This window comes from Oculina patagonica, chromosome 12 (assembly GCF_052425735.1).
Source record: "Oculina patagonica isolate OP01 chromosome 12, crgOcupat, whole genome shotgun sequence".
NCBI classification, from domain to species: Eukaryota; Metazoa; Cnidaria; class Anthozoa; order Scleractinia; family Oculinidae; genus Oculina; species Oculina patagonica.
The window spans coordinates 12668929-12681819 of record NC_135769.1 but is presented as its reverse complement, the minus strand read 5'-3'; the positions used below and the strand labels follow the sequence as shown (position 1 = coordinate 12681819).

The 12891-nt window shown below is 37.4% G+C and overlaps 1 protein-coding gene across 1 annotated transcript; it reads left to right on the top strand.

The window, feature by feature from the left end:
• Positions 1-2036: 2036 nt before the first annotated feature.
• LOC144631513 (beta-1,4-N-acetylgalactosaminyltransferase 3-like) lies at positions 2037-3306 on the top strand. Its single transcript, XM_078489955.1, has one exon. The coding sequence runs from the start codon at positions 2051-2053 to the stop codon at positions 3122-3124; it is 1074 nt and encodes a 357-aa protein (XP_078346081.1). The 5' UTR covers positions 2037-2050; the 3' UTR covers positions 3125-3306.
• Positions 3307-12891: the final 9585 nt, after the last annotated feature.

Here is a 12891-nt window from a genome sequence, read left to right as displayed (position 1 = left end):
AATTTGCTTGCAAACAAAATAACTTTACGTGCATTTTGATACATCAGAACGGTTTTATTCAATACGTAAATTTTCATCATTTCATTGAAAAACAAGAACTAATTTAATTATCAAAATGTCACGAAATGGCCCGTTCTTATTCTGTTTAAAGTGGTTATTTTGTTGCTAGCCTTGTAGCAACCATAACGTGATACTTCTGTTTGTTACGGAATACTTTTGGCTTTTTGCTAAACACTGTAACATGATACTGTTCTTTTTCTCACTTTTGTAACATGATACCTTTGTTTTTGAAAACGAACGTAACACGACACATCACGCCGACTAGGAGCTATTTTTGAAAAAATAACTCAAAAACGAGTTTGGATCACGTGACTAAAAGCTCAGTACTAAACCACGGACATTTGATAAATGCTCCAGCGATTTGAAATTGTAAAACTTGGAACAAACCCAGCATTGAAACTACATCATTCTACTAGCGTCCATATAGAAACGCATCATGGCATCCAAGCCTCTTTCATCATTATCACCCGGCAAAAGGAGAGTGGAATCAGTAGAGTACGATAAAACTGTTAAATTAAATTAAGTTAATTGAAGTTTACTTGAGTTGATTTAAAGTGCCTAGGAAATAAAAAATGAACGCTGTTTATTTTGAAGGCTTTTCAAAACTTAAGAAAAACGGTATTTTCCTATTTGCGATATCTTTTTTCGTTTGAGAGATATTTACGTTGTTGTATTATGCAAATGATGCAAGTGATGAGGCCATTAATTGTTCCAACGGAAAAATATAGACGGTAAACTGATCCTGACGGCTAAAGCGGTCAAAAATAAACAAAGTGGATAAAGAACAAAAAACTAAAATATATTGAAAAAAAAACTTTGCCCTATATTTCGGTTTGCAAAACAAACCTTCCTCAGGGGCTGGGCGGAAAATAAAAAGTGAGAAAAGTTAAAGGATCGTTACAAATAGAAAAATTTAAAATAAAATACTAAATAATGATTGGTTCTTCTTTTTAACAAGTATCGGTGACTTTTCGTCACGTCTGTTTATGCCAAGAGGATGTAAAGTTTTTGCTTTGTTAATTAAATGGGCTTCACGAGCCTTCCCAACTGAGTCACGTTTGCTACGTATAAGTTCAAGTGGGATGAGAAGAACGTTAAAAAGTAGACGGTACCAAGTTCCAGCCATTGCTAATTAAAATTTAACGCCAAAGGTCTAGCCTGCATGCTGCCGTCTCCTATTTCCTTCACTTTTCGGTGTGACTGTTTCACTTTTCCTGTATTCTATCTTTTAGTATTCTATTGTGCGTTTCCATTTGTCGTCTTAGAAAGGAAACGTATGTTGTCTGTTTTCTTCTTTTTTTTTATTTAACTCTAAGTACGACTGCGAAGAATTTTTGGCTTAATGGTATATAAATTTGATATTTGCGGAATTTTGTACGGTCAAGAATTCAATATATTTGAATAGCATTCCCCAGTTGAGGCAATTTTATGTGAAGTTAGGAATTTTATTCACTTGACAGTGTAGCTTCAAAAGTTTAATCGGAAATCACTAGAAGTTGAAAAAAATCTGGGATAAGACGTTCGGAATTGAATTCTCGTTTTATTTCTTTGAATATTTTCGGTTATTCCAAGTGAATTTGTTTAAATTTGAAAGTGAATAATTCTCAATAAAGGTATAAAATTACATCACTAAAACGAAGCTAATGCCGGTGGTCTATTTAATACGTCACGCACAACACATCTCGACGACGTTCGAAACCATCCTTGGTTATTTTCGCGTTTTTATCAATCCTTTGCTGTTTTTCTATGTTAGAAAACTATTATTTTGAGACTCTTTTGACTCTCTTTTGAGGTTCCCTTCAATTTGCAAGTGATCAGAAAAATGACTTAAAACAGCCATTGTAAACTTGTGCAACACTAATGACTCATGCAAATTATTTTGATGTAAGTCAACACTGGAACATAAGGGGCAAGTTTTGTATTTTCCGAATTTTGCAATTATTTTCATGAACCAAAGGACGCGTTGATGTGTTTATTTCTGCTGTGAAGGATGCCTTTCGGGCGAGTTTCTGTAAGTCTCGGAAGAAGATTATTTATCAAGCGACGTTTCACTGTTGGTGTAGTGGTAGCAAGCGTGCCTTTCCTAGGATACTTACTGCTATTCGCTTCTTCAGATAGTGGACGTTCTATTTCGGTGCCGGAAGAAACACTTTCGACGAACATTTCATGCGACTGTCCTTGTGCAACTAAGCAACAAACTCAAAATAAGACTGTAAAACTACAAACAGAAGCGGTCGTCACATCGACTGCAAGCGCGTTTACACGCGAGCGAAAAGTCGAACACGATTCCTCGGAGTCCACCGGAAGTTTGAACGTTCACATGTGGTCTGAAATATGTGGAACGAACGTCGATATTTTAAGAAACTGGCCTCATTTTCCTTACTTTCCAGACAAGCGTTCTTTTATTTCAAAATTTCACAAAACTCAAGTTCTGAATATGAGAAATAATGGAGAAAGAATTTTTGGATTTGTCCATCCACAGAGAAGCGGTGAGTATAAGTTTGCTATCACATCAGATGATACATCAGAGTTATGGCTGAGTCCGAACGAAGATCCCGCTTCCAGCGAGATGATCGCGCGTGTTTATTCTCCTGATGGATCGGCTTGGACTGAAGAAGGAGACTACAAAAAATATCCTGATCAAATATCTAAAGAAATCATTCTAAACGCCGGCAAGAAATATTACATCGAGTCTTTGAGTAAGCAAGGTTCTGGCGCCGCCCATGTGGCTGTATATTGGTCTCACAGAAATTCAACATTTGAAATTATTTCTACCAAGTACTTGTCAAATTTTTCTGAAAACAACAATCATGAATCTATTCCCCCGCACGCGGGTAAAAAAGCAAACATTATGCTTCGAAGAAAGAGCAAACAATATTATTTCAATCGTCTTCCAGTTATAAACAGAAAAGAATATATCAGTCTTTTTCCAGCTTGTTCTTACAGTCCCAGCTTTTTAGTGCATGGAAAGATCCAACGGAATCAGGGAGTTTGGCTAACACAGGAGTCACGGGTATTCCCGCGGGATGACACCGACATGTTACAAATCAGACGGGACGGATAGTCGAAACCTAATGCACTTATTGAAAAGAACGCAGTTGAATCCATCGTGGACAAACTGATCAACTCTTTACAGTCCAGGTTAGTTCAGCATATTTGCATTCTTCAATTGTTCAACGACGTGACTCTGAACTTAGTACACAGAGCAGGAGTTTCTCGGGCACTTTAATTTCGCAATAAAAACGGTTTTTTATTTCCCTTCCGGCAGAAGTTAAAGGTTTTTATAAATTTTAATTAAGAGATCCATTAAAATTGATTTAATTTAATTCTTTGACAGATTACCGGTAATTAAAAAAACAACGTGACAAACTTTAGTACACAAGAGCAGGTGGAGTTTCTCGTGCATTTCGTTAAGGAAGTTAAAACTGTTTTAATTCTTGACCGATGACAATTTCTCAACTGACAAAATTAGTTATCAACTGATCAAAAATTCTCGATCGCTAAACATTTCTCCACCGATTTCTCGACCTCGACGTGCGATTATTTTTGGACTGCTGTCCGCTGTTTCAACATTCACTGTCAATGTGGGTTTGATCTCGCTCGGCTGGAATGACATTCGAATGACATCGTTTTATTCGAATGACATTGTTTTATCTGCCTATACTTTGCTATGCTTATTCAGGATGTAGTAAGTTAGTTGTTTGGCAGATTAGAGCAGCAACATTCCCGTTCTTGCTGCAAACCCTCGTTAGTTAAGTTTGTTCCTTTTAATTAACTACATGACGTCTTTTTTAGCCACATCCAAAACGAATTAGGATCTTCCACCTTGTACCCTTTATAGCAAAATAGCGGGTAGGACAAGCAACGAAAGTTTTTGACTGATTCTATTTATCCACTTTTCGACCTAATAGCTTTTTGCCTGTTACTCTGCGGGACCTTAAACAAGCCCTGCATGCTGATGATGCAGGGGATTGGTGACTACATCATTTCGCCGTCGAACATTTAAGAAACCGAGAGATTCGCCGTAGTTCTCTTATTTAATTCTATCCTTCGCTGTCGTTATTTCAACGAAAGTATTGTCGTTGTCGTTCCTCGTCATTTTATTTCTCCTATGTTGCTGTTTAAGGTGATTTCACGGTATTGCATTGCGCATCCTTTTTTAAGTTTTCGCGTCATTTAGCGCGCGCACGAGCGCGCGCGCACACAGAACACTACGAGATTCCCTTCAGGCTAAGCTCGGTAGGGAAATAAATGGTCGTTTTCTCTTGAACGAGCACGGTGACCCCCATTTTTTAATGCATTAATTTAAATGTCGAACTGTTGTCTACAATATATCGCGATTTAAAAAAAAGTTTAAAATTCTAAATTGGGATATTTTAATTTTAATGCCATAAAAAACACGTTTTTAGGTAGTGCCGTGCGCACGGAGCAAAATCTTAAATTTCTTTCATTATCTTAATTCCTGTACAATAAGAATAGTTTTTAATATAAGATAAAAGTCCTTTTTGTTGAACTAGACTAGTTCTTTAATCCAAAATGATTTTTTTCTGGAAACAATAGCGATCCCCATTTGGATTACTAGGCTCCTAATTAATATATATCTCGCGGCTCGTATATTTACTAAAATGCCCATCCATTTTACCCAAAAACTAGCGCGGTGACCCCCATTTTTTTATTTTATTTTTTTAATGCTCATAACATAATTGTAACCTGGACCAAGTTTCAGAAAGTTTTTAATACTCCTTCTATTTCAGTGGAATCACCTTAAAAGCCGTGTCGTTTGTCGGAATTTACCCTAACAGGGCCTCTTGTATTGTCAGAAACGTATTCATAATCAAAAATCTCTTCAAGATATCGACTTTTTTTGCATGAGGTTAGTATGAGTAGAAGGTTTATCCTGGGCATTGTTGTTCGAACATATCATGGAAGAATTCAAACGTCTTTCAGTTCAAGCATTTTTTATTTTCGCGGAGTAAATGCTGTATTTGTCAGTCGCCACGACTGGGTGCTTTGCGACTCATATACTTTGGCTTGGTTAAAAAGGTAAACTTTGACGTTTGCCTTTAACATGTTTAATCGAAATAGTTGTTTCCTTTCGAGTTAGAAAGATTTCTACTCGGCTTAATGCAGAAAAATAACGCCTGATCGCAGGTTAGGTTACGCACGACAGAGTTACCTTTTGTCTCGTCACGCAATCTTAACCCCACATTGAGAAGTAAATTTTCGTTTGGATATTACCAAAAGCCGCTTCTCCTCGCGTTATTCTTTATCTTACGGCTACACATGCCATTTCTAACGACTACATTTCCAGCAAAACAGTTGCTGTTATTTTTCTAATGGCGATCGATGCATTTACTTCTGAACAGAAGAAACGTTTAACGTTTACTGCTTCCACCGGAAGTAATTTCACAACAGGCTACAAAAACACTTATAAATATTACTTAACACATTTAATGATGTTGCAATTAGCGAAGCGCACTAATGACGTCACAGAATTTGACCCCCGGTGTGAGTCAAAATTCGGACAAACAAACCGCTCTCTGTAAGAGCAATGTATGGCTGGCGGGTACTTTGGAGGCATATTTAGCGATTGTTTCACAAAACCATGGCCAGATTGGCTCGGAATTCGAGAGAAAGCCTTACCTGTGCAACGTAGAAAGCTCAAACCGTGGTTTGAAACAAAAGGTTTGTCAAACAGAGCGATTATTCAATAAATGTGTAAAATGTTTTACTCTCAGTTATTGAATGGATTTTAAAGCCCCGATTTGCTGCCGGGATTTGCTGAAAGAAAACATTTATTTTTATGAGAAATGCAAAACGTTTACACTGTTCTTAGTGGCACATTTTCCAACACAACAGAGCTAACCTCAGATTTATGCCACCACAAAATTACACAGAGAAACGCTCGTCCGATCGGTCCCCTTGCCTGACCCGAATATTTTAACAGGTCAATTTCGTTACACAATTGTCGCGGCAAATACTATTTAATATACACTGATCGAGCTCGGCAGCTGTAGCTGCAGTCTGTAATAGTAATGGGGATAAATAACAGCTTTATTAAAATCAAACCCGCCGTCAATTCCATTAGAAAGGCGTTTGAATAGCATAATATTTTCGCCCTCTATCTATCATGTGTCGAAACAGATCGGATGACCTGCGATCAGTGCCGTCAAATTCGGGAAGAATTCTGAATTTCTTGCAACCGACGATCTTTCCGGTGCCTAAATGAAGTGTACAAGTGCTATCCTTCGCAATTATATAATTCGATAGTTATTCGCTATCCGCCGCTTAAATTTCTCGGCAGCCTGAATAATTTTGCAGTGGGAATCAAGGTGTTATTGCCGGATCTTCGACTAATAAATTCAATTTTGGGCCATTTTTTGGATACCTTCAATCTGTTTTCACTTACTAAAGCAAAAATGTTTGGAATCTATCATTTTTCGAGCCTTTCGAGAATCTCGGCCTCACATTGTGCCTTTCTCGCCCCTTTTTTCTTGTCAAGAATGCGTCCCCTCCATACAAAGCCTTTGCCCAAACTAAAATTGTTGTCCGACTCACGCGGGGGGGGGGGGGGGGGGGTATCATGTGGCGAAATCTATTTTTAGTAATAGTGCGCTTCGCTAGATGATGTTGCAATTCTAAATTGTGCAACTCAGCAGAAATAATCAATTGTCACGAAATGAGTTCCCTTTGGTTAACTATTAGCAACGTTTTAGTGTGTGAAAGACTTGTACGAGAACAAATTTGCGTTGTTAATCGTTTTAGGTTAAATTAATATTAGCGCCTAAAGACTTGTACTAGTAAAAATTGCGTTCTTAATTGTTTTAAACTTCACTGCCTTCGAGCGCTGAACCGCTTACATTCTTAATTGGTTATGTGACGTAAGATTTGGGCTACTCACGTTTTTGATTCTTATATAATGTTTGTAAATTTGACAAGTCACGTTTTTTCTACAAGAACGGAAGTGCTGAAGCACAACTATAGAGTGACACTTTACAAGTCACGCGCTTTGATCACCCACAGCGGAAAGTATTCCCTTGAGAGTTAACAAGAATGCGATCCCTTCCGGTTCAGATTTGAGTCCACGTAAACGCTATTCTCCTACTTTTTTGCTTGTAAACAAGCAAAAAAAGTCGAAAAAACCAGTCGACAATGATGGGGACCTCCTTCTCTCTGGCGAGGGCCTTTCAGGCTGAATTATAGGACAGCGCTAGCAAGGGATCCTAAAAGAAATAAGAAAACCAGGGTGCCGCAAAAATCTCGCATGTTCTTCAAGGAGCACTACCACATACATAAACATAGAATACATAATGCAAATAGATGCAAATCAAGCTTTCGAGAATCATACACAGCACGAAATGGAAAATTTACGAAACATTATAAAATTCGCAAAGCTACGTGAAGTTGAAGAGATTGCTTTACGGACTTTACGGAGTAGTTACAAATACGCATTGGTAGTGATACAGCAATTTTGCTACATTAAGTAACGAGGACAATTCAGTACAATAACAGAACCTGCGTTATGATGTCACTTTTTTCTACGACAGAAAAACGAGATCGAGAAAGTTTACTTTTTTAACGGCATTTACGTTGATTTGTTGCCCGTAAAGTAGCTCTAAATCAAAAAGGGCGTCTTTACAACGTTTTAATGCACTTATATAATACGGCCATCCCTTTATCCAGTGGATAGCGTTATCAAAGCCGTGCCAGGTAAATTGAGGTGTCATCTTGCATTCAAGAAACTAATTCTTCTACTAAATTCCGATTAAAACTGAACAGAATGGTCGCAAAGGCATAAAAACAAAAAAACTAATGTCTCACGGCACGCTAAATGTTTACGGTGTGGCTATTTTATTCGGCGAGTGGCGAGAGTTTTGATTGTTTGCGTGGTCGAAAACGAAGACCTGATCGAAAACGAGGACCCCGTTGAAAATCAGTATTGTCTTAAATTTTTGGGATTTTTGGTTAAATGGTAAGCACCCCAGGTCTTTGTTTACAATTCAGTATTCGTTTTCGACCACGCAACTCTGGGTCAATACTGGTTTTCAACGTGGTCTTCGCTTTCGATCAGGTCTTCGTTTTCGACCACGCATCTCTGGGTCAATACTGGTTTTCAACGGGGTCTTCACTTTCTTCGAGACTTGAAAGAAGTTTTGTTTAAGATTAATTCTCATTCAAGATGAAGGTAATAATGTATACGTATTTAAAAGCTTCAAAATTCTGCTCATTTTTGAAGCCGTGAGATCCTGCATTATTCAGGCTAAAGCGTAAGTTTAATTTTAGCCAATTTTTCACTCAGTGGCTTTACCGATCCTTCTAAAAATTCCATTCAAGTTCGAAGCAATATTGTACATAATCATTTTTTCTTTCTGAATTCTTGAGAAGCTGCATTAAGTGGTGATCAAGTCCGTGAATTGTAGTCAAAAACACATTGGTAGTGCCATGTCACAAGGTCTTCTTGGCCACCGAAGGAAAGATAAATTTCTCATTGGTACGGTTTTAGCCCACTGTACTCCATGATTTTCCATTAAGATCCACTTAAAAATTGATCGGTGTTTCTTCATTTCATTTAAGCTTTAAAATGGAATTCTCCGTGTTCGGAATGGAAAACAAGACCCTGGAAGTTTGTTACCGGGGAAGATTGCGTGACGAGCTAAAAATACTTCTTTCAACAAGAACATTGAGAAGCTTGAGAAGCTTAAAATCGGGCGCTTTGCCTTGAAAGGCAGGGTTCAGTACAGCAGAAACCACGAAGCAGTTCCCAAGGGTCCTAGAGATTAGGACCCCAGTTTCTTGGGAACCAGGGCATGTGGTTGTGTTTGTTCCCAAGGGTCCTAGAGATTAGGACCCCAGTTTCTTGGGAACTAGGGCTTCCTGAAAGGAAGGAGAGGATTCCAGTCTCTCGTTTCCAACCAACTAACCTGTGATACATGAACCCTGCATGATTTCTATTGATGATTCTGATTGGCAACTCGAGCACTTCATCCCTTACCCCTTTTCTCCCACTGAACTTGTTGTCTTGTTTTGACTTCATGGGTTGGGAACATTAATTAGGAATAAAGTGTTCTTTAAAGATGTTGCTACGTTAATGTCACGGCTGAGATAGTTTATTTTATTAAGTTATGCCAAATTCTCTCTATGAAACTTAATTTTTCGAAGAAGGTACTTCTAAAGATCTAAATTACAAAACCATAGCTTCATTGCAAACAAACATGGTCAACAAACATGCTTCCCAGGCTTTCTAATTAAAAGTTACAAGCAAAATAATGTTATAGACTGTTTCGAACTGTTCAGCCTAACAGAACACTTTTTTGCCTAACAATCCGTTTGAAACTTCTCCAACTTTGTCCATCCATACCGTCTTTTGTATTTACTGTGTTGAAATATTTCTTCACTGCTTTAATGGGATATTTTTATATGTCACTAGATTTGGTGGCCATTTTCTCATGTACTGAGGATAAACTGGAACTTTGCTAAAATCCATGACACAGTTCCTTTACATGGAATAGTTGGGTAGCCAGGGAGGGGTGAAATGTCTGGTAAAGGAACGGGGGTCAGATAACAGGCATTTTACGGTAGTTTGATATTAATATTAATTTTGCTTAACTTACCATACTGTTTCTCTTGTCGAGCGTCTCAAACCGGCCGAGAACAAATGAGCGTCTGAAAACAGCAAAAAACAACAGAAAAGTCTTATTGAATAATTTGGAATTTGTCTTTTATTCAAAAAAGGGGTTTCATGAATTGTGAAAAAAATTTAGATTGTAGCAATTCATGATATGTTAAAGCAGAGTTTTCCTCTTGCAAAACATGCTGTCTTATGGTAATTTCGATTTTAAAGAAGAAGCCATTTAAACGATTAAATTTGCATATCGGACGAAACTATTATCTGTCATCAAGGGAGACATAGTATAAATGATTGTTTGCTAAAGAACAAAAAACAACGTCAATGGAACGTCAAAAGCGTATTAATATCAGAACTGATATATTTTAAACAAACTCAGGTCCACGCTCCTGACAACTTCATTTGACACTTGTTACACAGTATAAACCATTGTTCGAGTTTACTCCATAGTAAAGAAAGATATGTACAGGACAAATGATTTATTTCACCGTGAATTGTTATCGTTTGTGAAATACTTTCATTTTCATTTAAATCCATAAAAGAAGCAAAATCGCATTTCGGCGCAGTTTTAACTTAAATTTGAATATTACCGTAATACTCCCCTCGGAGCAGTTTGGGTCTGATAACAGGTATAGATTTTGATCATTATGGTCTGCCGGGAATCGGGAATGGCTCTCACGGGAACCACGAAAGCGTTTTTAAACGAACGAGTTTGTCAGAGGACCAGGCAGGGGTGATACATGCTATCTCTCCGATTTGGATGAAACTTTGCCCGATTGAAGGGCTCACCCATTAACTCTGAAAGACAAAGTGGGTCGGCTTTGCGATTTTTCCCTTGGGAGTTAGACCACCCCCCCTGGTTTTTGACCCCAAATCCCCAAAATTCCACTAAAATAAGCAACAAATGTAGACACCGCTCCTGGCTACAGAATATAATGAAATTTATTGTTATTCCACACACATAAAGACTAGCCCATGGTTAATTCACACTGCAAGTTTCATGTCATTTGGACTGACAGGTGCCAATCAAGAATTGCCAACTTCTACCCATGTCACGCAACATTTTTCAGTTATGCAAATTAGCTCAATTTCTGATCCAAATATCGTCAAAGTCCAACTTCCTTTTTCCAAACAGTTTTTGCCATGTTACAGGCTTAGCTTTGTTCTATTAAAATCACAAATAAAATTTTTGGCATCTGTTAAATTTTGGCGACAACAGCTGTTAAAATAACGTGACCAGAGACTGGTTCTAACAAAGAGCCAAGGACCAAATTCAAGAAAATAAAGCACTATAGATCAGTTCAATGAACACAATATCTAGGTAATTGCGATTAACAGTGTCTGTAAACACAATTTATAGCCGTTAACTCTAGCGGAAGGCGATATTCAGTGCAATATTCCTTTCAGTCATAATAAATATCCCCTAAATTCTGTTCTTATTTATTGAGTGTAAGGAACGGTCATGATGTTTTTTTTTTTAGTTCCAAGGCATTGAGGTGCAAGATATGAGTTTCAGTACATTACGTGGTTTGAAAGCTCTTGAATATCCATAAAAAGATAACAATCTTCACACTTGACCTTGTTACTGACCTTCAATTACTTATGTTAAACCATAAAAAGTTGATGTTTTTGAACGGTTATTTTGCATAACAATTTTAAGTTTTCGCGTAATACATTCTTTTCGTTGACACCTTTTGTGAAGTTATTTTTATCATCAAACACTTATTTCATCTTTGATTACGATATCAATTATATACTGATTTTTGGGAATGTTTGAATTGAGTGTAATTTTGGTTGAAGTTATTTTTCTTATCTAGTGTGTGTTTTTGTAGCAAGAGTCAAGGTTTCTTGAGAGATACTTGCCGGAAAACAGTTTTTGCTTTACTATTAGATGACAAAGTAAATTCATAATATTTACTCATTCCTAGGTAACCTACACTATCAACCATTGTTTAAGAGCAAGAGACATACTTGTTTGCTTATTTATGATTAAATAGATCTTGAACTTTTTGACCTTAGATTGGTCAACCACGGATTCTTCCTGGAATAACTTGTTTCTGACCTTAAGTTGTTTTATACACTTGTATTCGGTGATATTTTTCTAGCAGAAACCTTGACCTTATTTTTCCACGTTTTGTAAGGACAAAGAACCTTTTTAACTATTGTACAATGTTTATCCACCTTTTTGTACATCCTTGTTTGAACAACCATGTACGCAAATATTCTTTTAAATTCGGTTTGCACAAACGACTGCTCTGAACTCGTAAACAACTTAGTATTCATTTATGGAAAGGGGTCGGACTGTAGTTACCGAATAACACGCCCCTTCTTCTTCGATTTTAGTGGAAAAGTTGTTGTTTGAACTTGTTAACAAGAAAACCTATTTTCGGCTCTAACTGTACAACTGTATTACCTGTAACTGTTTTTGTTGTAGAAAAACAATGTTTGTAATTTTTACATAGCTCGCGCTGTTTTATTTTGGCCAGTTCACGTTTGGTTCGTAACGAAATTTTGAAAAAGAAAAGCGTTTTCGACATCGCAAATAGCTCGAAGGTTTACCTTTAACGCGCAGTCGTACTTCAACGAAAACTAACTGCGCAAGTCATTACGTAAGCTTAGACACATCAAAATTGGCGTTTTGACAGAGATTGACAGTTAAAGAATCTGGCTATCATAAAAGAGCGCGAGCTGCTTTTCACACCAGAGAATTTAGAACAACATTGTCAGTAAAGGTTCTACGCCTGAGGTAGAGTTTATTAAAGAAGAATGTGAATCAAGACGAAGTTGACCGTCATTCCTGTTTAAAAGTGGGAACTGCTAGTCCCCCTTAAAACCCGCTTTTAACACTTATCGTCAACACCTTTTCACACTGCATATGAACACTTCAATCTGTGCCCGCCGAAATCGACCTGAAATTGTTATTTGTCTTGACCGATTTAGTCTCGAGCTCACTCTTTTGTTTATCTGTTCACTGACGGTCCGAGGAAACTTTGGATTATTCTTTGTTGTATTTGATATTACTTATATAAACATAGTTTCGAAAAGCGAACTGAATGTGTGGGAAATCGGGCCCAAGACCATGGTCAGCGGTAGAGAAAAATAGCAAATTATATTTGAAATACCGGTACATCATTTTTTCTTTGGCTAAAAAGTGAATGATTTTTTCACTTAATATTCAGACCCTACGAGTGTCTTGCAATTCTATA

Bases quoted from the DNA above. Each gene is read 5' to 3' on its own strand.
- LOC144631513 (XM_078489955.1), top strand. From the start codon at position 2,051: ATGCCTTTCGGGCGAGTTTCTGTAAGTCTCGGAAGAAGATTATTTATC.